The sequence below is a fragment of the Malus sylvestris genome, chromosome 17 (assembly GCF_916048215.2).
Source record: "Malus sylvestris chromosome 17, drMalSylv7.2, whole genome shotgun sequence".
Classification (NCBI taxonomy): domain Eukaryota; kingdom Viridiplantae; phylum Streptophyta; class Magnoliopsida; order Rosales; family Rosaceae; genus Malus; species Malus sylvestris.
In genome coordinates, this window is record NC_062276.1 from 32,770,716 (window position 1) to 32,795,761 (window position 25,046).

The window sequence follows — 25,046 nt, forward strand, 5'->3', positions numbered from 1 at the left end:
TCAGATTTGAATGATTTGTAGAATGATCTTTGAAGGACGACCTAAAAAATTAACAGTTCGCATCGTTGAAATACATTACGGAGTGAACCCCACAAAATATGTATCTTATGACAATAGCCTAACATTATTAGAACTATTCAAATCGTTAAAATACATTATAGAATGGACTTACAAAAATGACAATCATCTAGCATTACTGGAACCAGATCAATATCTTTCGACCTCAACTCCTTCATTGGCTTGTTAGGCCTGACATGAACTTTAATGAGTGTATAAGTATCTCAGGTCATCATAGTATTAGTACTTAATTGTAAAAAACTGTATTACTACTCGGACCATCAATGTATCTCTTCTCAAATGTCATTGGCTAGCTTTTATTAAAAACAATTTAGGTAAACTTGTAGACTAAATTTTATAAACTAAATGATATAAGAGTTTATGATTGAATTATGGGTAATGCTAAGACTAAATTTGGTGACTAAATTTGCAAACTAAATGACGTGTCACTAATAGGAATAAACATGTTTATCAACGTTTAAGAAATATACCAATCATCAACTTCTATGTCTCTTAGTTTTCAAAACTTTTTCTCCAAATTTAGTATCCCTAGCATTACCCTTGAATTATGACTTAAGCGTTGACAAACGTGTTCCATTGATTACACATTATTTAGTTTGTGAATTTTGTCTACACCTTAGCATTACCTATAGTAAAATGTCATAACTTGGTTGTTTGTCTCGTTCCATCGCTATGACTGTTATTGTGAATGAATAATGTAAATACCACTTTGCACCTCTACTAGCTTAATCCGTGTTAAAAAAAAAGTTTGATTCTAGAAGCACAATCAACTTAGTAGAAGTTTGGAATTAGTGTTTTACAGGTTGATTGCGCTTCTATAATGAAATGATTTCACCCTCCAATTTTGAGATATTTTAGTACTTTGAAAATACGATTTGATACATCCAGTATTAAATATATAAGTAATTGGATACTAGAAAAAAAATTCAATATCTTGTATTAAGGATGATGGACTTTCGATCATGGATTGGAAATGTAGGAGAAGCCTCAAGTTATGGGCCTCGACTACCACGAACCTATTCACCCGGTTTTATCAAATATTGGGCCTAAAACGTGTTTTAGGGATGATGACCTTTAATTATGATATCTTTTTTATGATTAAATGCCAAGTTTACTAACTACAGTAACTTTATTGAAGGGTGATTTGACGTTTCTCTTAGTATTACGATTTAGTTTTATTCATATTTACTTGTAAGTAAAATATTTTAGGTTAGATTTGTTAGAAAATATTAGTATTTTGGTTTATTTGAATGTTTGGTTTTATGGACTTAACTTGTTAGAATTAGGTTTTGTTAAATATTAGGGTTAGTATATTATAAATAGGGTGCTTTATTATTCATTAGAGAATAAGTTAGTCACAATGTAGCTTCTTAGGGTTTTGTACTCGTTTCGTCATTCTTGTTTATTAATAATATTCTTATTATTCTTGCTCGTTGTGCGATATTCAACTTGATATCAGAGCAGGTTTGATCATTCGGAATTTAATTGCTTCCGTTTGCTCGTATCATTTTGTTTGTTTTTTTTTATTCCGATATTAGTTATTGGTAATCTAAACCGCATCTGCATGAGCATCTGCACGGTACCACCACCGTCCCTCTGAATCAGAACTCGCTGGAACAACCGCTGCATCTCTTCATAGAAAGACGACCCGTTCGGAATTGCACCCACACCTGTTCTGCATCACCGCTCCTACTGCTTCACACCACATTGTTTCCTGCACTGTATCTGCACCCTCTGCAACCCACGCGTTTTGCACTAGAGTTCCTGCACTTATTTGCAGAGAAAGGATAAAGGGAAGAAGGAGGAAAAGAAAAGAAAAAAAAAGAAAAAAAAATAGAAAAAGATGGTTAGGTTTTTGAGGCCCACACGGGGCAAGGAGAAAGTTGGATTTTTTGGCCTTTTTTTTCAGGTTTGTTCGGAATAGCATCGTCGGCATTGGTATTGATATCGACATCGGCATTGGTATTGGCATCGACATCGGTATCGGAATTTGGAGGCTTGCATCCACATCTGCTTGTTGGCAAACTCATGTCGTGTACCATTATGAGTTTAACCGGAGTGTTGGAAAATATTAGTATTTTGATTTATTTGAATGTTTGGTTTTATGGGCTTAGCCAGTTAGAATTAGGTTTTATTAAAGATTAGAGTTAGTTTATTGTAAATATGGTGCTTTGTTATTCATTAGAGAATAAGTTAGTCACAAGGTAGCCTCTTAGGGTTTTGTAGCCGTTTCGGCATTCTCGTTTATTAATAATATTTTTATTAATCTTGTTCGTTGCGCACTTTGATATTCAACTCGTGAATAAACACCTGACATGTGTTTCTAATGACTCTAAAGCAAATTTTTATTCCAAATATAACCAATTTTAATTGTCAAAAAGCTAATTTTTAGTTGTCAAACAATACTTTTAGTCGATCCGCTCATGTTATAATCGGAATATTACTATAATGACATATCAACTTAAGCACAAATAGAGAAAATAAACTATAAGAAACCCCCAAGTCTAACATAACTTATCGCTTTACCCCCAAAATTTTTATCCCTTGTTTTTTGCCGCCCCATAATTTACATTTTCAACTACTTTACTTCTACCATCTAAATACATATTGGTGTAAGAGATTCAACTTTACAAATATAAGGCCTCCTGAAAAAATGCTTATGAAAATGACTTGAAGCTCAGTTAATTAAAAAATTCAACTTTTGAAAACTCGAGTTCAAATTCTCTGTCCACAATATCACGTTTATAGAATAGCAAAGTTCTTCAAGTCTCTAATTTTTATATAAAAGCAATGAATGAACAACCCAACTAATTTTTTTTTTTAACAAACAATAGTATCTACACTAAAGGGGTGGAGAGTTGCCTAAACTTCACAAAGTGTTAGCAAGAATGTGATTCAAATTTATCTTTGACGAGAATCAAAGCTAAAATCTCTCATTTACAAGTAAAAAAGAATACTACTAGCTTAACCAATCTTCTTAGCTAGCTTAACCAATCTTCTTAGCCATGGAATGAAATAGATTCATAAAAAATGGCAAATAAAGAATACTAATTTGTTGGTTGCGGAACTCGAACCCACGACACAATCGTGAAACCAATAAACCGCGACCACTGCTGCATCTGACGAACCCTAATCTCTAAACCCTGATTCCTAAACCCCTCGCCCCCAATTTTTGAACTCCCTGAACCCATAGCTATATGTAGTCCCAAAAATCTCAACTTTTACAGAAGAAGGATTCTCCAACTTGGACATTGTATCAGCAATGGCTATGGAGGTGGAAGAAACAGAGGGGAAGACTGTGTTGTGCCTGCTGACGGACCCAGATGGGACTCCATTAGGAAGCTCCGTCTACCTTCCTCAGAACACTGAGCCGCAACACCTTCAGCAAATCGTCAATCAGCTTCTCAAAAATGTATAATCATTTTTACTTCTTTACAAATTTTGCATCTTGCTGTTGAATTTTGTAATTCCCCTGGTTAAAGCTGTTGAATTGCAATGACTAATTTCAATTTTGTAAGAAAATTTGAATTGCAATGATTAAGTCTATGTTTTTCCAACTTTATTATGTATGAGCAAGAAGTGATTTGTGACATTGACATTTCTTGTGGATCCTGCTTCATGTGTTGTGGCTTTCCATGCTCATATAAGTAATGAAGTCTGCGTTTCGGTTTTGTTCAGGAGGAGAGGCTACCTTATGCTTTCTATATACAAGATCAGGAACTTCTTGAGTCACTTGGAAAATATGCAGAGAAGAAGAAAAGTGAGTTAGATAATGGCAAAAAATTTAGCCAGTATTTCAGCTGCCATGATTGTTGTGCATATATTAAACAACAGCAACTGTGGGATTTTAGGGCCGCTTTTTCATTTGATACTCTTTTCTGGTGAAAATCCTTGGCAGTTTCCGTGGAGAAGGTACTCAACATAGTTTATCAACCACAAGCTGTTTTCCGAATTCGTCCTGTTCATCGTTGCTCAGCAACAATTGCTGGTAATTTTTGTGATCAACCTTCTCTGGATTGGCTTACTGGATACCAATTTTGGCTACTTGTATGCTGTTGAGAATATAATTTTGTTTATTATTAAATCAAAGCTATGTTTTGTCACTGCAGGTCACACAGAAGCTGTACTTTCAGTTGCTTTTAGTCCTGATGGTCAACATTTGGCTAGTGGTTCTGGTGATACAACTGTCCGACTATGGGACCTTAATACTCAGATGCCATTGCACACATGCACAGGTTTGGAGTCTGAGTTTTATATCACATTCCTAATTTTTATACTTTTGAACATTACACTATGTTTGTACACTAAAAGGTCGTACCCAGTGCACAAGGCTCCCGCTTTACGCAGGGTCTGGGAGAGGTGAATGTCGGCTAGAGATTAGAGATGATAATGCAATTGCTTCTAAGTTAAGAGGGTAGTCATTCCTCATCACTTGTCATAATATTATTTGCACTAACAGTGGACCTTGTTTTATTCAGGACATAAGAATTGGGTCCTTTCTATTGCATGGTCACCTGATGGTAAGCATCTTGTTAGTGGCAGCAAGTCTGGAGAACTTCAATGTTGGGATCCACTGACAGGGAATCCATCAGGCAATCCACTTATCGTAAGAATCTATACTTCAATTACCGATCTTTATAAACTTCTCTGTTGTTTGTGGCATATTGTACTTTGTTGCTTGTGACGCATATAGAGAGAAACCTCTTCTACATCAAGGAACTTGCTATACTATAATGTTCAACAGCTGAATTAACAGGAACATGTGCCTTCCCTCTTTCTCTGTGCATGTTATTAAGTAATGAGTTCCCATTCCAATAAAGAGTAAAACAACGAGTGCCTGTATGCTTTTTAAATACGTAATAAGTACCCCTATAACATATTGTTATTAATGATTTATGTGTCATGAATTTTGAAACCTTTATAACTTGGAAGTTGATATCTTCTCCCTTGGATTTGGATGTTGAAATTTACAATTTGAAATTTTGAGTACATCCACATATAAGGTTGTCTGTATTTATGTAACCTTTTTGTCCAAGTGTGATCCCCCATTTAGACTCCATCAAGCTGATGCCATGATGGCTGCTATGTAAGAACAACTAAATAAAGAAGAGGGTTCCTGAAAATTGCGTTTTCCTTGACAATCCCTTACTGGGAAGCAAGTGTTTCTTTGATATTTGTTTGCTGAAAATATTATTTTATTCTTTTGTTAGGGCCACAAGAAATGGATTACTGGAATCTCTTGGGAACCAGTCCACCTTAGCTCTCCGTGTCGACGCTTCGTAAGTGCTAGCAAAGATGGTGATGCACGCATATGGGATGTTACGTTGAGGAAATCTGTTATATGTCTTAGTGGCCACACACTTGCAGTAACTTGTGTAAAATGGGGTGGAGATGGTGTCATATATACAGGGTATATATTTTTTTTCCTATTTCTTTCAATAATAATAACATTTACTTCTGATAAGAATGTGAAATATGTGTTGGTATGTTCAACATGTTTATGTAAACTATAAATAGAGACTTTGTGGATGATAATTATGGTCATCAATGTGAATGCTCCACCTGACATCCATTTACATGTGGCTCTTATATTTTCGATATTATTGAGGTGAGGTTGGCTACAGATTTATAACAAATATCTCTATCTTAACTGTCACAGCTCCCAGGATTGTACCATCAAAGTATGGGAGACCACTCAAGGAAAACTAATTCGTGAACTGAAGGTAAGTAATACGTCTATAGGGTCGTGGCTGGTTCGGAACCTCTGATTTTTGCATCATTGCTTGTTTTGTAATATATAATTAAGTTATTGACATTGTGATTACCTCATTTAAATTGTCAGTTATTCATACCCTATAACTTATTTCTATGCTTTATTCTGTGCTGTGGATGTGTTAATTTCGTTGTTGTATTAGACATTGATAAGTGTTTCGTGACTAAATATAATGGTTTTGTTTTATGGATCTCAATGATAATCTGCTTCCATCTCTTCTCTTAGACCTTGTTTTGTTTAATGGTATATAGACTATTCATATTCCCGATTTTTCCATCAATGGTTTTCTAGATTTCTTATATATGGAACTTTCACCAGACTCTGTATTAGCTAGTTCAAATTTCTAATTCAACCTTATAATTTTGTAATTCAATTGTTCTGTTGTTTGTTGTTTCTTTTAAGTCATTGATGGTTAGTAATATGCTTATTTGTCTAAATTAATATGCCTTGTCCATGGAATGGCACTTGTTGATGCTCATGCATCTTAATATCTGTAATTTACATTTCATGACTTTTGATATCTTACATGGTATGTTTAGGGTCATGGTCATTGGGTTAACTCTCTTACATTGAGTACTGAATATGTTCTTCGTACTGGAGCCTTTGATCACACTTGCAAGCAATATTCATCTCCAGAGGAAATGAAGAAGGTAATTGTTTTGTCTGCTTTGGTAGTTGCATTAGTCTTGTCTGGTTTGATAGTGTTTATTTTATTCAGGTCTCATATGTTTCATATTGTTTTTTCATAGTGACACTTTAGTATCAAAAAAGAAACAAATTTGGTACCCTTTTACAAGTTTTAAGGATTCAGGCCTGCCACTCAGGCATTTGTTTTTTTTTCTTCGACATTAATGTTGGGGAGGACAAGATCTATTTTCTTTGATGTTTACTATGAATCTCCGTTATTGCATTCTTTTTCAATTGGGAACTGCAAGGTCTTGACCATTGATTGAACAATTCTTACGCTGGAATACCAGTGTTGAAGAAGTGTATATCGTGGATTTTACAATGCTGATTCTTTCATAACTCACTAAGCTTGAGGATAACTTTTTTGAAGCTTTTATTTGGAGAGTTTTTATTATACTGATTGCCACATGTCAGTGTTGTGATTAGGTTACAGTTAGCTGACTAAAGTGATAACCTCTCCTGATATATGCTCTCTCTCTCTCTCTCTCTCTCTCTCTCCACCTCTTTTTCCCATCCATGAAACTAATTATATTTTCAACGTCGGACATATAGGCAGCTTTGGAAAGATATAACAAAATGAAAGGCAATGCCCCTGAAAGATTGGTTTCTGGATCCGATGATTTTACAATGTTTCTATGGGAACCTTTTGTCAGCAAACAACCTAAAACTCGCATGACAGGTCATCAACAGGTAAAATATTTTCTTGAACGCTATGTTCGGTTGTTAACTGTAATTCAAGTTCCTGATTATTTTTATTTGGAGTGAATGCTACCTTAATTTTCCAGTTTGTGTTTCTGTATCAGTGTGCTTATGAGTTATGACTTAAAATGACAAGATCTTATTTGTCAGCTTACCTGAGTTTTTTTCGTTAGTAAAGGCTTACTTAGCTTTAGGCATGGTCTGGTAGTGACACCTTCCTTGTTTGTAAATCATAATGGTTCATCCTCCCAACCCTCCTGTGGTGAGTTACTATTCAATCATTGAGAGTTAGCTACTCGGGTTGTGAATTTAGGCTTCCATCCTTTGAAAAGATTTAAAATTATGAACCTGTCAGCTTTTAACCTCCTGAAGAAGACCGTTATCCTTGATGTTCAGTGCTTCATCCCACACACGTGAAGTCGAGTCTTTGTGCATTCTACGTGAATTTCGTAGGTTAAATGAATGGCTAATCTTAATTTGCTTTAGAGACTTTCCTGCATTACCTTGGTCTGCAGCTGTCTATAAATCATTATGTTTTTAGAATTTCAAGACAGTTGTGAGAACTTTTTTTTGGGTCAAATTGTGAGAGCTTGTTTGGTAACGTATTTCTGTTTTTCTTTTTTGGGCGAACAAGTTTTTCATGATTATGGAACACAAAGCTGTTTTCTGATGAACCAAACATGCCATTTTTTTATTCCTCACCGCCTCTGGCTACAACTAAAAAATATGTCATGCCAATCAACAGACTGTTGTTTTCATCTTTAGTTCTGCAAGGTAATTTGGATTCAATTGTCAGTAAGATGTTTTATTTCATAGTAGATGAAATGAGGCAATTTTGACTTCCCAAAATACGCACGATGCATCTTCATTGCAGCACAGGCCTAAACTTAGAGCTCTGATTACTGCTTGCTTTTTAGGGGTGCTCATGTTCATGTTTCTGATAAGATGAATTCTCAAAACCAATACATGTAGTTTGAAGTTTTTATCATTTAAGCTTTATAATGGATTGGTGAAAATGTTTTCTTGGTAATAGCTTGTAAACCACGTCTGCTTTTCACCTGATGGGCAATGGATAGCAAGTGCCTCATTTGATAGGTCTGTCAAGTTATGGAACGGCACTACTGGAAAATTTGTTGCAGCTTTCCGGGGCCATGTTGGCCCTGTCTACCAGATCAGGTCTGAATTGAATTCAATTATTTATGTTATTCAAATTCTTATGTTGTATGGCTAATTATTACATATTGCCTCACAGCTGGTCGGCAGACAGTAGGCTGCTTGTAAGTGGCAGCAAAGATTCCACTCTCAAGGTAAACCATTAACTGGTTATGAACTTTTTATTGTTTGGTGGTGATAAGGTTTCCTATCAAAAGGAGTGAGACTGTAAGATTTTACATTGCATTAGAAACGCATCACGAAACATAATGTGGTGTACGTGGAGAAAATAATTGACATTGTGACTTCTTCACATTTTGATAATTCTACATGTCACAAAACGAATCATCTCAAATTTTGCTAGTGGTTTAAATCTCAGTTCGTGTAAACTACTAGACATTAGTTTGATTGTTTCCATATGACATCCTAATAATTTGAGTTTGTTTATCCTGATCTTGTTTTCATACATCCGAGAAATAAAGTGTTGTCTTTTAATATCCGTTAATCATTTCACTACTATAAGGCGTATTTCTTAGCTTTGACCTGGTGTTTTGGGGTTCTGTACATGGGTGTGCTCGTGGCATTAGCAACCATGGAAACCTTGATCTCTGTTTTTAGATCCCAGATTATTGAATATTTTCATCATGTATGAACTCCAATGTTTGAGCAACTAAATTCAGATTCCTTACACTTGTTTTGTTATTGTGTTCCTTGGTTTGGGTGCTATGCCCTTTTTGTTAATGGTGGAATTTCTCGGGGTTATATCCATGACCTATGGCTGATTTTTTTATTTTTTTATTTTTTTTTTCTTTCAATCATATAGGTTTGGGATATCAGGGCACGGGCGCTAAAACAAGACCTTCCAGGCCATGCTGATGAGGTATGTTTTCGCTTCACCTCAAAGGCACTGATATACTGTTACATTTATTGAAGCATGCTTGGAGGTGGATGGAAACATAGACATATAGGAAGATTCCCAAAAACAGATACTAAATCAGCAGACCATTGTAGGCAACGCTAGCAAATTTTCAATTCTCCATTTTACCAAATGTTTTTGGATATTACTTAGAATGAATTACCACGTGCACCCGTGACAAGCTTTACGCACGTAGTATACATGCCCTCTTTATATTGACACATGGTGAGGCCCATTTTTTAAATTTTAATTTGTTTTTGAAAGGTTTTTGCTGTCGATTGGGGTCCAGATGGTGGGAAGGTTGCCTCGGGTGGCAAGGATAGAGTTCTGAAGCTATGGATGGGCTAGACTAATGGTAGGCCAAAGTCCGGGCAACTAGATAACTGAAATACATGATGATGGTAATTGAGCATTGAAGTATTTGGTACGATATAATGTATCCTGTACAAATACAGGGATATGAACAAAGATTGGGAATCTAAGAATCCGTCACAAGAAAGATTGCCATGAAAAGCTCCTAAATCAGCATTAAAATTTCAATCCATTGGGGGCGAGCATTCTGCGTGGGCGAACATTCTGCGAGCTGTCTGATGTGGAATAGCAAGGCGGCCAAGTTTTCTTATTTAGAGTTGTGCCATAAGGTAGTTTATATAATTATTTTGTGCATTAATATTTGTTTTTGGTTATATTGGAGGGAAACGAACCCTGAACTAGTCCGGAAATGTATTCCTGCAGCTGATTCCTGTCTTCTGAATCTTCTGCTATCATGCCAAATTGCCAATATATGCTTATCTCGTTTTGTAGCTCTGAACTAGGGGTGGGTTCAAAAAACCGAAAATCGAAAAAAACCGAAAACCAAACCGAACCGAAACCGAAAAAACCGAACCGAACAAAAAAACCGAACTGAATTGAAAAAACCGAACCGAACCGAATTCTTTTGGTTCGGTTCGGTTTTAGTGATCTAGAAACCGAACTAAACCGAACCGAACCGAATTAATTAAATTAATTTTTTATTTAATTATTTGTTTTGGGTATTATTTTCTAAACCCAATTTGTAAGTTAAAATGTGCTAAACCCAATGTGTTGCCAAACTTTAAGCTCAAAATATTTAAAAAAGGCCTATAAAAACTCTAAACCCTAACCTATTATTTATCCCCCATATAAGGTTCCGGAACCAAACCTCCTCTAGAAGTACCTACATCCATCTCCATAGCACTACCTACTTCTGCCCTAGCTTTATTTTCCAAATGTACTCTTATATAACATGTAACAGAATCTATAAACATTTATTTCGGGTAGATTACTTGGGTAATTTGTGATGGAAAAGAATCTAACACACACTAAATAAATCCACCCACGCATTATTTTTACTAATCAAGTTGTCAACATGCAATTACAAGCAAACAACCTTGATCTTTGAACAACATCATACAATTTAACTTTTCTAAGTCATTTGTACGATTTTTGTGTTGTGAGGTTGTTAGTTTGGATTTTGGAAGACTTGATTGATGATTTTAGTTCAATTTTAAATGTTTATTTTCATTGTTTTTTATTTTAGTTAGAATGCTTATGTTATGATTGTGTTGGATATGTTAAAATTTAAAATTTCAATGTTTTTCATTTTTTGAAAAAAAAAAACAAAAAACAAAAAACCGAAAAAAACCAAAAAAAAAATGAACCGAACCGAACCGAAATTTCGGTTTGGTTTCGGTTTTGGCAAAAAACTGAACCGATTTAAACCAAACCCACCCCTACTCTGAACAATACGATTCACTATTGTCATACTGGATCCGATGCTCATACTTGTTGAAATATTTGGGCTAATTTATTAAAATGTTTCCCGGAACTCGACATAAATCTCACTCAGCTCTGCGCAACTGAAATTATAACATTTCCATCCCCCTCCCGACCAGCCCAATTGTCTCACTTTTTCCCTGTTATCAAAGTTCGTTAACAAATCCTTTAGTTCCGGTGAGACATTTAGGGTGCGTTTGTTGCACCGGACTATCTTGGACTGGACTAGCTTCGGGGACTAAGCTGGACTGGCTTAGACTGGACTAAGCTGGACTAACTTATTGAAGCATTTGGTGCAGTGTCGGACTAAAAAATTGGATAAAATAACAAATTATATTATTATATTATTTAATATATATCTAATAATTTTTTATTATTAATTCAACTTTTTTTTCCTAAAAATTCGAACACACTTCTATCTCTCTCTAGAGAGTTCTTTTGTTACTCCCTTTCCTCCCATATTTTCCCTGCAAAAAGTTTCAAAACCAAGTTTCTTGCAAAATCGTCCCCAAAGCTACTTTCTCCTCCCTCTCTGTTCTTAATCTCTCTGCGTCCCCAACTCTCTCCCCTTCTCTATCAATTTCTCTCCGGAATTTTCTGGAGAAAAGGGGAACATTTATGGGAATTTTCTAGGAATTTTTGAAAATAATGTAGAATTTTTCTTTTCAGATTGTTGATGTTATTGTTTTGCTTTTTTTCTTTTCGGATTTTGGTGGTTGGATTTTGGGATTTAGGTTGTGAGTGGGTTTGGGTTTCAGATCTGGGCATGGGAGGGCAAATGGAGTTGCCCAAAAGCATGCTTGCAAACTTGCAGCTTTCATACGAAAAGCAGACAGTTTTGAAAACGGGACTAGCAATCCCATAGTTTTTTAGGGGTTTCGCTAAGATCAGCTAATCCCATGGTTAGTCGAGGCGAGTGAAAGTTAGTGCCATTAAAGTTAGTCCCAGCGGGTACCAAACACGAGACTGGACTAACCCTTAGTCCAGTCCAACCTAGTGAGAGTTAGCGAGGCCAAACAAACGCCCCCTTAGTGGGTTGGTAAGGAGTGAAGTACAACAATTTCGTATGTGAAAAGCACAATAATAGTTTCTAACATAAAGAGATTTTCTTTAACAAGAAAAAACGTAACAGATATTTTTCTTGACAAAAAAAAAACGGTAAAGATATTTTAATTTTAAAAATTATACTTTGTTTACGTCTTCTACTATAGTTTGAGTTGTGTGATATACATACAGAAATCAGATAACCTGAGTTTGATACATATAACGTTACACACTAACTTGAGTTTTATAACTATGAGAGCCATACTTTAGGACATTAGTCTATAATTATTACACTCAGGATATATTGGTGTCACACTCATTTCTTCCGGCCTAAAGCCTCATAAAGATTGTCGATGTCATCTATGGAGTTTTAGCTTAAAAACCAAGCTTCTACAATGGTGGATTAATGAGTTTAAAAATCTGATCGTCACGATTCATCCATCAATCAGTATAACAACTAATCAGAAAACGCAACTAATCATTTGTATCTAGTTAATATTGATGGCATGCCTTTTCCAAGTTTATTTTTCATGCCATTGGCCATTAATTTCTTGGCCCCCAAAACCTTAAATGCTAGTGTGCATTTTCCAGTTGAGCTTCGTCTGTTATACATTGTTTTCTCTGCCATGGTTAATGAAATAGTGATAGTACTAGTGTTCAGTTTAAAAAATAGTCAGTATTTAGTTTACGAAATAGTGGTAGTACTAGTGTTCGGTTTGAGAAATAGTCAGTTTTCAATTTACGAAATAATGATAGTATTAATGTTCAGTTTCAGAAATAGTGGTAATACTAGTGTTCGGTTTAAGAAATAGTTAGTGTTTAGTTTACGAAATAGTGATAGTACTAGTGTTCATTTTAAGAAATAGTCAGTGTTCAGTTATAGAAATAATCAGTGTTTGGTTCAAGAAATAGTAATAGTTTGATGGTTCAGTTTTAGAAATAGTTAGTGTTAAGTTCTAAATATAATTAGTGTTCAATTCTAGAAATAATCAATGTTCAATTATAAAAATAACCAGTGTTCATATCACATAACACAAACTTAAAAATTTGTCCAAACTAAAGATAAAATCACCATTTCAAAATTAAAATAAGCATTGTTTATAAAAGGAAAAATTACACATAGAATATACTTTTAATACTTAATTTTATATTGAGACAACACTTTTTAAACATTTCAATGAGGGATAAAAGTTAATACATATAGAAGATGACATCATTAATTGTTTTTTTCTCTAAAATTTAAGTTACAAAAATACCCTTTTATTGTAGCAACGGTCGAACTCCAGGATGATTATATCCTACTACTTTTCCTTTTCACAATATGAGGCAATTAAGAGAAATTGTAAGCAAAAGAAAAATTGTCCCAAGGAACACACGTGAGGGTGATGAATCTCTTAGGTCTCCTCCAACAGGTGGGAAGCATTGACCAATGAAGAAGAATTTGAATTGGGTTCAAAAATTGAATCCCTTGGATTAGATGTTACAAAACTTAATGTCGTATTCACGAAATCGGATACTTAATTTTATAATGAGATTACACTTTTTAAACCTTTTAAGGAGCGATAAAAGTTAATAAATGTAGAAAATGACACCATTGACTTTTTTTTCCTCTAAAATGTAAATTACAAAAATATCCTTTATAGCGATAAAATATGTATGGTTTCAGTGCATGTCCACACTGCCCATATCTCCACCCAGCATGATGAGACTATCACAAACGATGAGATAGTCATTGACCAGGTCATTAAGCTTGTTCTTCATGAGAAGACAATCTTTGGTGATGCAGGTCTTACTGGAGGGAAGATCGTTCATCTTATGATGGATGGGGAGCTCACGGTTAGGACCTGGTGGTATTTATACATAATTATTGTAACCTTAGTAGTTTAGTTAGTATGAGAAAAGCATGAGATTTAATCACAAAACCAGTTGCAAATCTTAATTTTTATTAAATTATTGAATAATATCATTATTTCTCAATATCATACATAATACCATTCAACTGCATAAAATGTTATGGAAGGGGAAGACAGTTAAAGTCTAATGACACAATATGGTGGTGGTAGCAGTATTTTGGCTTGGAATAGAAATCAAATTTTTGTTATCAGCTCGGCAAGATTTAAGGATCTCTCTTTGTTTAATCTAGATTAGCGTAGCTGTTATAACTCAATAATTTTTACCAGGTCAAGTTATTTGAAATTGATTTTGAAAAAAAAAGATCAAGGACGGGTTGAATTGATTCTGCAACAAATGATCGAAGACGGGTTGAACTGATTCTGCAAAAATGATCGAGGAAGAGTTTAACTGATTCTGTAAAAATGATTGACGACAGGTTGAACTGATTCTACAAAAATAGTCGAAGACGGTTTGAACTGATTCTGAACAAATAATCGAGAACGAGTTGAACTGATTCTGCAAAAATGATCAAGGACAGGTTGAACTGATTTTGCAAAAATGATCAAAGAAATGTTGAACTGATTTTGTAAAAATGATCAAAAGCAGGTTGAATTGATTTTGCAGGAAAAAAAACTGATTCTACAAAAATGATCGAGGACGGATTGAACTTATTTTGCAAAAATGGTCGATGACTTATTGAATTGATTCTGCAAAAATGGTCGAAGACATGTTGAACTGATTTTGCAAAAATTGTCGAGGATGGATTGAACTGATTTTGCAAAAATGGTTAGTCGAAGACATGTTGAACTGATTTTGCAAAAATTGTCGAGGATGGATTGAACTGATTCTGCAAAAATGGTCGATGATAGATTGAATTGATTCTAGTAATAAATGATACAAATTGATTCTACATATAATTTCAAAACTGATTCTGCAGAAAAAATCAAGGATGAGTTAAGTTTATGACACATATTAATTTTGTTGGAGTTGTGAGGGTTGGGTTGTGTTTGTACCATACTTAGGGCCTTCGTATTTAGACCTCGTATAAATACTCAAGAACTCAAGTGTAATTATATAATAAATGAAGGGGCAAATATGTAATAAGTGAGGAGCCCTTAGTGTATAAAATGGACTCCTCACCCTTACAATCTTCAAGCTTCACATCCCCACAAAGAAGCTCTCATCCTCACAAACAGAGAGCTCTCTCAAACTCTCTCCTTTTGTAAGCTCTCTCTCCCTCACAATCCTCTCACAAACAGAGAAATACAATATCAGTGTGGACGTAACCCAAACACGATACATTTTGTGTTCTTTACTTTCTTGCATATTCACAGTCGGATTTATGTTGTTCCAAGACCCCTCCAGTTTTGTGCATCAACAGGTTGTATTAACAACCCTAAAGTCTGAGGGATATGGCTAGTATTTTAAAATATTGTTTCCTGTTGTAGGCCTATTTGATTAAACGATCAAGGGTTTAGAGAGAGAGGGAGTCAACCACTATTAGAGAGAAGAGAGATTGATTTAATTGTGAGGTGTGTTTGATTCACCCCATTATGTCTTTATTTATAGTAGTAGGAAGGGTAAAACCTTTCCCTTTAGGATTACAATATTTAATAAGTAATCTAATCCTAATAGAAATATAAGATACATTCCCAGATTCTCTAGGATTTACACAATCATATTCTCATTCTAAATATGACTGTAACATTTCCATGTTTTTGGGCTGAGCTTTAATTGTTTTTATTTTTTTTGTCTCTCATTGACATAACTAATGGAGTTTCTTGAAATATAATAAAAGTTTTTGTCTCCTCTAACCTCACCCATCCACAACAACATTTTTTCTTCTCTCTCCTCTCTCATTTCACCTCTCCTCACTCTCTCATATCACTACTCTACTCTCACTCCATAAACAATACATCATGTAATGCAAGAAATTTTTTATTGTGATCGGAACATGAGTATTATATCAAGTGTTTTTATAGAAGTGATGAAATTTTTTATTTTTGAAGTTATTAACTTTTTAACACATATATCTTACCATTTGTATAGTGATACTTGGTGTACGAACCCGTATACTGATCACACTGAAAAATCTCTCATGTAATGAGCGTGTCAGCTTTTGTTTTTGTTTTATTTTTTTATTTTTTTTATTATTATGTTAAATTTTTATCATTTTTATTAAAGTTTAAGTCATTTTTATTAAAATTTAAGTTATCTTTATTAAATAAAATTAGTAGATAATTTTTTGTTAATAAAAAGTTTAGATAAGCTCTTTTCATTAAATTTGTCTTATTTTAATTCAATTTTACACGGTTATCAAATACTTGAATTAGCATCTTCAACTCTGTCCTACTCAGTACGGTTACTCGCAGGATTTTAACAGTTAACTTGCCATCTGTACATTCTAATCTTCTACAACACATTGTATTGGAATCAACATTGAAGCAGTAAAAGTCATAGATGTACTCATATAGTTGATACTAGGGATTAGAAAATTGTGTTTTAAAAAGCTTGGCAGCTCAAGACGTGAAAAAGATCCAAGTGATTTCAACTTGAAAGTATTTGAAAAATGAGCTAAACCAAAACACATCCTCGTAGATATGTGAGACCGAATTCATTTGAGAGGATATATATATATTCTCTCTCTCTCTCTGTACGAGATAAATTATCACCATGTGACAACCATCGGTTGCCTAGTAGTTCGGAACAAATTTTAGGCCTATATTTCATCCAATACGTCGTGAGTTTGATTCCTGACACTTGTGAATCACATAAAAGTGGCTAAAGAAGGTTGAAATGCATCTTTGAGTTTTTTCAGCCTCTGAAAGAATGAATTGCAGTAAAAAAAATCACAAATTGATCATTTTTTATTAAATAAAAAAAGATATCATGCGACAAACATTTATTAAATTGACAATGTACATTATAAATACGTGACAAACACCCGTTATACGAATGACACCAATACAAAAACTATTTCACAGTTGCAGAAAAAAGTTTCTATCCTCCTGGCGTTTGTTGATCTTTAGAACGTGGATATAACTAAAACGAAACCCAGTGTATTCCGCATTGTACACATCCGTTCGAAACTGTCGTTCGTTGAAATTTAGCTTGACGTACACTCGCACGTAATCCCCAGAAGAGACGTGTATGCATGGGCGCCAGACACACATTGGCAGAAAGTAAATTTCATCGTGTGGTGGGTGAATAGCCATACCCATAACAGGGCGTTGGTTTTGTCTTACTCACCGGCTAAGAGACACGAGCTAACCCCCATCAACCACCATAAACTGATATACCTAATTTTTATCCCAAAGTCTTCCTTTGTTGTCCCCCTTCAACCCCCCCCACCCCCCTCCCGCGCGCCGCCCCGGCCCCGGCCCCCACCCTCTCTCCCCATAACACAGTTTCTACCTCGTTCGTGCGTTTTGATATTTTGCTATGAGATTAATATCTAGTTGTAATCAACTGTTATGGCATAAATTGTCGTGCATGTTGTCTCGTTCTAAAAGAATATTTGGTTTGAGCCATGGTTTGAGTGTTTTTAGCTATAAACGTCATAATTGGAACAAGTTATTATCTTTGTTATTATCTAAATATCATCTCTTAAAAAAATTCATTTAATTAGGTGACTGCTCAACCATTGTATTTCTAAGAGGGAGCATAATTTATATAGTATGCAAAATTTTGTATAATCATGCAAAAGAATGCATCAATAATCTTCACATATATAGTTTATGCAATTTTTGAAAGGGGATTGCTGGAAGGAAAGTGCATGAATTAGCCTTTTTTTAGTGCCATTGCATGAAGCATGGAAAGTAAAGAAAAATGCCAACTACGAAGGAACAAAATATACAGAGTGATGGGGGATGGCCTCTACTGCGTCTTGGTAGTGTCCTCCCTAAAGTCTTGGAAACACTCTGTCATTTGTAGAAACACACACATACATGAAACACTTAAATTTTGATAGATCTTACATATAATAATAAAGTTCACGTCTATTGTAAATTGTATATGCAATATGATAATTTGTGTTTAAATAACATTTTAACTAGCAATTTTTCTAATGTTATTTATTCATATCATTGCTATAACCACCACGGGGTGGCCTTGTGGTTGGGAATGAAAACGTCTTCGGTTAGATTCCTAGAGCGTGTGAAATACACAATGGTGCTCAGAGGGAGACTGAAATGCCTATGTGACTCTTCTCCACCCCCGGAAGTGTTGACTGTGGTGGCGAAACGACAAGTTGGTCCCTTTTTAAAAAAAAAAAAATTCATATCATTGCTATATAGTTTAATGACGAAATGAATTATTAATTGTGTATTTATTCTTGAATTAATCTCTCTTTTACATTTATACTTTCAACCTGGCTAGGTAGCTTATATATAGCACACATGTTCATGTACAAGCCATTGAAAGTCAAACTCACGTGGCAAGTAGCAACCCCCGCGATGGCGAACCCAAAGGCATCGAGTCATGCTAAATGCATGTATATATATAGAGTGCTTGAGTCCTCACTGAAATGCCAAAAACCGAAACATAGATTTGTGCAATTCTCATATATATACTTAATTTGCACGCTTTCGAGTGTGTCAATATATATTCTTGGCTAGCACTTTGTTGTACAAGAAGATGGTTGTCAAAGTATATGGTCCAGTAATGGCAGCCTGCCCCCAAAGGGTGATGGTTTGCCTTTTGGAGAAAGGAGTGAACTTTGAAATTGTAGATGTTGATCTTGAGGCAGGAGAGCACAAGCGACCCGAGTTTCTCACCCGTCAGGTAGTTCTTCGATTCACAGTTTGAAAACATACAGTGCGCATGTAACATACATAATAGTTAAATGTAATTCTAAATCAAGCGTCAACAAAATTCTGTAAACTTACGGGCTAAGACAAAGCCCTTAAAGGAGGTAGAGTGATGCTGGAATATGGCTGTTAATATTGAACCTGTAATATATATATATATATATATATATATATATATATATATATATATATATGTATATATATATTCATGTATATTGATAGATGTTTAATTGTTTTGCAGCCGTTTGGGCAAGTTCCAGTTGTAGAAGATGGTGACTTCAGGCTCTTTGGTGAGAACCATATATACACATACATATACATACATACATACATACATACATACATACATATATATATATAATGTATTTTATGGCCTATTCACAAAAATTCGTGTTTATAATTGGAACCTTCCATATTATAAATCACTTTGTAAAAATTATCCCTCCAAAAAAATAAATTAAAAGTAAGATTGTTTAGTCAACTAATTGTAGTAAATAGATAAACAGTTTCATCTATATATCTTTTATACAGTAAATTATCTTTGTTTTAATTGACTTTTTGTATAAATAGATTACATAATTATTTATAATATGAACAGTTCTGATCATTAGCACAAAATTCTAAAAAAAAAACCTACAAGGAGAATTTCCTCCTCAATCCTTGAGGAGCCAAGTCTTTCTCATATATAAATATACACACACGCATGTTCCTACGTACATGTTCTTTTATGGTCTGAGATTTTGTATCTTTTCTCCTCCCAGAATCTAGGGCGATCATAAGGTACTACGCAGCCAAGTATGCAGGCCGTGGTCCCAACCTATTGGGAACAACTCTGGAGGAGAAAGCAGTTGTTGACCAGTGGCTGGAAGTGGAAGGCCACAACTTCAACGACCTGGTTTACACTCTGGTGCTCCAGCTTCTTGTCCTGCCACGGATGGGTCAACGTGGCGACGCTGCATTAATCAATGCATGTGAGGAGAAACTGGAGAAGGTGTTTGATGTTTATGAGGAAAGATTGTCAAAAAGCAAATATCTTGCTGGAGAAACTTTCACTCTGGCTGATCTGAGCCATCTTCCTGGGATTAGGTATCTGATTGATGAAGCTAAACTGGGGCATTTGGTGACTGGGAGGAAGAAAGTGAATGCATGGTGGGAGGACATATCCAACAGGCCTTCTTGGAAGAAACTAATGCAGCTTGCTAGTGACTACTAGATAGTCATACCTACTTTGTGCTTCATATATGATATATTTCCGCACATCTTTTTTCTCTCATACATGCACACTTCGGGTCATTTTTAGGCTTAATAAGTCTGATGATGAGAATCAAAGGACAAATATAAACATGGATGAGAAAATTGCAAGAAAAAATACAATAATAATATTATTTGTATCGTATTTATTATAGCGATGACTATTGCTTCTATTTAAGAGAGAGAGAGAGAACAGTTTAAGAAAAAAAGTTGGATTGATTTACATTTCCCCCTATATATGCAATATGTATGTGTGCTGTGTGACAAATTAGTTGTGTCAATAAAAAGAATAAATGGTTTTCTTCATTTACCCCTAAGGAATGCTTTGCTTTTGTCAAAAAGATATATAAACCGCAATTTGGAAACATGTACATATAAACTGTAGTTTGGGAATACCATCATTGAAAAAAAACTCGTAAACCATGCATGCAAAAGATGATGCATGGAACGATATCCTAATATCGTAAATTTATCGGCACTCATATTTGTTTCTCTGTAAATATATATGATGAAATGTGATTACGAGAACTTGTCGTGCCAAATGCCAAATGCCTTAAGAAACTAACTAAATACGTCGTGGGACCAAAGCTTTGACGAAAATGATTTTCAATGTATATATTACAGTTAGAAAATTAAAATGTCCCAATATATAGAAGTCTTGGAGAGCTGAATAATTCCTCAACTACTGTTAAAAAAGCAAGCGATATAGGAGAGCCACCTGCACGTTCTCCGGTTGCTTCCACACATTTTAGTGTGTTGAAGAATGGTGGATGGTGGATACAAATAAAAAACTGTATCAAGTGCATATAACCCCACACACACACACACACACACTTTAGCTTACACTCACATACCCTACGTAGCTTAGCTAGCTTGTGCATTGTCTGGACTCTGGAGATGGATTAAAATCTTGAGTAATATTATATGATTAACCTATTTCAAGTAACTATATAGTGCATTGGTGCTTTTAATCATATATCAGCTAGCAGAGGTGGTTTTGGGGAGCTAAAGATGCAATCACGCCCCAAATTTGAAGGGGCCTAAAAAAAAGAAATTTTATCAAAAATTTATATGTGATAATGATATATATTAAAAAAAAATTGTTTTTGCTAACGCTTTTAAATCTCATTGTGCACTTCTTATAAGTGCCAATTTTTTTCTTTCAAAATATAAATATTTAGAGTGCACAATGAGCTATTTGAAGTACCAATAACAACTCCCTAAAAAACGATTTGTTTTTCAATTTATAATCCAATAAATGGTCGAGAAGTACATCCACCTCATGTATGCCAATGGGGTTTCAATTCGAAACCGTAACTGTTACTTGTTACTCAATCAAGCGAATGCCAATGGGATTTCTAAGCAGAAAGTTTTGAGTGTTGTTAGCAATGTAAACCAATGGTAAGTTACATGTGAGGGATTGAGGGACTGAAACTCTTTTCTGGTTGCTGTTAATTGAATATTTGACATCAAAATTTCAAGAATCGATACTTTCGGATACTCGTAGAACACGTATCATGGTCAATGGACATGGATTTGACTTGATGGGTATGCATATCCCACATTAAGAATAAGCGTATCCTGCTTTCAGGATACATTTACATTTTCAAAAAAGATAATGAGGAGGAGAAAATTAATAAGAGACATGTATAATTCAAAGTTGATGGATACAAAGAGCCTATCTCTAATTAAAACCACGAATACGACTCACACACTTCTCAAATGTATACAAAGAGGACTACATTTCCAACTTTTATTCTCCAACAACTCAAATGTAATTGAATTTGAATGATGAATTATGTTTTAAATTGTATATCTTTGTTGCTATATATTTTTGTTGCCTTATCCATAACGCATCATATCTTAATTTTTAGAAATTTTTCGAATCACCAATCGTGTCATATCGTAGTTGTATCCCGTATTCGTATTCATATCCATGGTTGGTAGGGACTCGATCCTCAAGTGTATCCACCTCCAGAGTCCAGACAATGCACAAGCTAGCTAAAGCTAGGTTGGGTAAGTGAGTGTGTGTATGTGTGTAGCGTGACACACTTGATGCAGTTTTCGATTTGTATCCACCATCCACCATTCTTCAACACACTAAAATTTGGAAGCAAGCTGAGAACGTGCAGGTGGCTTTCCTCTCTTTCTCTTTTTAACAAGTAGTTGAGGAATTATTCAGCTCTCCAAGACTTTTATATATATATATATATATTGGGACATTTTAATTTTCTAATTGAAATATATATACATTCAAAATAGGGATACTTTGAATGCAATCTCTAACTATCAATATTTTTTTTACTGAAACTTTGTTGATTTTTAATTTTTAATTGAAGTCTCTAAAATTAATGTGATAATGCATTTCTATGTAGGTTACCATATTTTTTTAATTAAAAATTGAAATTTATAGTTGTTTGTATTAATGAGATTTTAAATTTAAAAAAAACCCACAATTTGTGGATTAAAGTTATTAAAATATAAATTATACTCTCCAATATATTGTGTGTGTATATCTCAATGTTTTAAAAAACTCGCCTTAAGGTGCGCCTAGACGGTCTTGAAGGCTGGACGGTTGGATTTTCGCCTCTGTTTTGTTGGGGTGGGTTTAGGGCTGTGTCGGGGCTTGCCTAGGCGACTGAGGTGCGCCCAGGCGTTCAACTTGGGCGTTTTTTCCCTTCAAAATTCATGTCTGTTTCTAAAATGCTAGAGACTGTTCTAGTTTAAACGAAGAAGAAAGAGAGAGTTTCTCTCTCCAAAATCCAAATGACAAAGGTTAACTCCAACTCTAACTCTTCCTTTACTTTCCTTTAAATTCCCTATAATAATTTCTCTAAGCTTTTATTTGCTTTTAAATTTCCTATAATTTCTCCACTCAGCCTTTATATCATTACAATTCCATATAATTTATCCACTCAACCTTTATTTCCTTTTGAATTTCCCTATAATTGTGACATTCAACCTTTATTTTCCTTGAAATTCCCTATAATTGTGGCCGCTCAGCCTTATTTCTCTTAAAGTTCTCTATAATTACTTACAATAAAATAGATAATTACAACATTTTAGGACTTTATGATATAGTTTCTAAGTACAACTAGACTTAGTAATGAAGAAGATGATATTATCTTTGATTTAGTTATAATTATATTTGTTTTACAAAGTATTATATCTATAAAATATAATTATATATGCAATATATATTAAAATTTTAGTGTAAATTTCTTTGATTAAACTTGACATGGATACATTCTCAAATCAAGAAAAAATATGTACCCGTATAAGTTTAAAAATGAATTAGAAAAAAATTGAATAGATTTTATATAAAAAAGGGTACATTTTACATATAACAAATTGGTATATTTAGGAATTGGCCGGTAACCCTAAGGAATTGGCCGGTAACCCTAAGTTAATATGGAACAAATATCGACAAAGATATGAGGTCCTACTTCATTCTAGTTAATCTTTCATTAAATTTCTCTATAGAGGTCCAAGTTGCCATATGACCCATGTTGGCATTCAAATAGTGAAGGATGTGGCGATGAGATGACTTGTAACTCAGATGGTTAAGAATTTTATATATTTTCTACAAAATGAGATAATGTATTTTCGCTCCGCCCCTCCCTCACTTGTTTATAGATAATAAATGTGGGAAAAATGGCAAAAAGACTTGCAAATAATTAACCAAAAAGGAAGGATAAGAAAATAGTAAAATGATATATTTTTCAATGTGTTGGGAACACCGCCTAGTACACAAATCGTCATAATACAAGTGGTTAGATATTTAAAAAAAAATTTCAACCACTTATATTACAACACTTGGTTAGCGCCGGCCCACGCCCAATGCGAGTAGGGCGATTGTCCAGGGTCCAAAAAAATTTGGGGCACCAAAATTATTAAGGTGGTATATTTATATATGTTTTCATAAGAGTATAAATTTATAAAAGTTGGTTTGATGACAAAGAAATTTAACTAGAAATGGTGGTTTTGTCATTTGAAAATAATGAAGAGGTAGTTTTTATTGTTTAAAATTAATGAGATTTCCTAAGTTTGAAATGCGTGTGTTTATTCTTTTCAATTTTTACGAATATTTGTTTGGTTTTTAATTTATTTTTAGTTACTAGCTATTAGCTATGTGGATTGCTTTTTAAATATTCATTTGAATTCAAGTCTAATATTCTACAAAGAGTAATATGTAAACCAAAATTTTAGAGCAAATTTACAAATCATATGCCGTGTCATCAAAATGTTTAATTGGGTGCCCATTCATTACTTATACATATTAATTAAGGGCTCGAAAACATTATTTTTTTTAGTCTCATATTGACAAGATTAGTAAATAAAAAAAAACACCTCAAGATTTATACAAAAACATTTCAAAAGTTCAGATGAAAAACAAAACTCATCGTCTATCTATATGTAAGCCCAGAGTTTTTTGGTTTCCTTCTTTGGATACAAAATAAATTAGTCTTTATGTGTTTCTAAATTATTGAGTTTGAATTGCTTTTCTAAAATTTTATCAATATCTTATTTGTGAAAATAAATAATTTTTTTATATGAAGTTAGGGAACATTTTTTGATGTCACTTAGGCCTCAAAATTCTATGGACCGGTCCTGTTGAGTGTAACACAAGGTACAATTGCGAGGCAAACGATGACCACCGTGGTATTGTCTATCTACTTGTAAGCTCAGAGTTTTTTGGCTTCCTTCTCTCGATACAAAATAAATTAGTCTTTTTGTATTTCTAAATTATTGAATTTGAACTGCTTTTCTAAGTATAATTTTATCGATGTCTTACGTGTGAAAATAAATAATTTTCTTATATGAAGTTAAAGCACATTTTTAGGCATCGTCCTGGACCTCAAAAATCTATGGACCGACCTGCACTTGGTGTATTGGGAAACATTAAAAAAAAATTCTAATAAATTACCAACAATAAAAGGGTGAATAATGT

At 34.2% G+C, this 25,046-nt stretch overlaps 2 protein-coding genes across 3 annotated transcripts; both read left to right on the forward strand.

The window, feature by feature from the left end:
* The first annotated feature begins 3,153 nt into the window (after positions 1–3,153).
* On the forward strand, positions 3,154–10,108 carry LOC126612524 (notchless protein homolog). Of its 2 annotated transcripts, XM_050280960.1 has the most exons (14): positions 3,154–3,490; positions 3,757–3,838; positions 3,977–4,066; positions 4,188–4,313; positions 4,557–4,684; positions 5,289–5,488; positions 5,738–5,801; positions 6,391–6,501; positions 7,091–7,228; positions 8,271–8,413; positions 8,490–8,544; positions 9,213–9,269; positions 9,570–9,660; positions 9,761–10,108. In XM_050280960.1, exons 1-13 carry the CDS (start codon positions 3,341–3,343, stop codon positions 9,651–9,653), a joined length of 1,428 nt encoding a protein of 475 aa, XP_050136917.1. In that variant the 5' UTR covers positions 3,154–3,340; the 3' UTR covers positions 9,654–9,660; positions 9,761–10,108. The 2 variants fall into 2 exon arrangements, with proteins under 2 accessions (XP_050136917.1, XP_050136916.1); XM_050280959.1 differs by having other exon boundaries at positions 9,570–10,108.
* An 8,456-nt stretch (positions 10,109–18,564) lies between these two features.
* LOC126612525 (glutathione S-transferase F12) lies at positions 18,565–20,405 on the forward strand. The gene is made up of 3 exons (XM_050280961.1): positions 18,565–18,818; positions 19,086–19,134; positions 19,606–20,405. The coding sequence occupies exons 1-3, from the start codon at positions 18,672–18,674 to the stop codon at positions 20,055–20,057; spliced, it is 648 nt and encodes a 215-aa protein (XP_050136918.1). The 5' UTR covers positions 18,565–18,671; the 3' UTR covers positions 20,058–20,405.
* Positions 20,406–25,046: the final 4,641 nt, after the last annotated feature.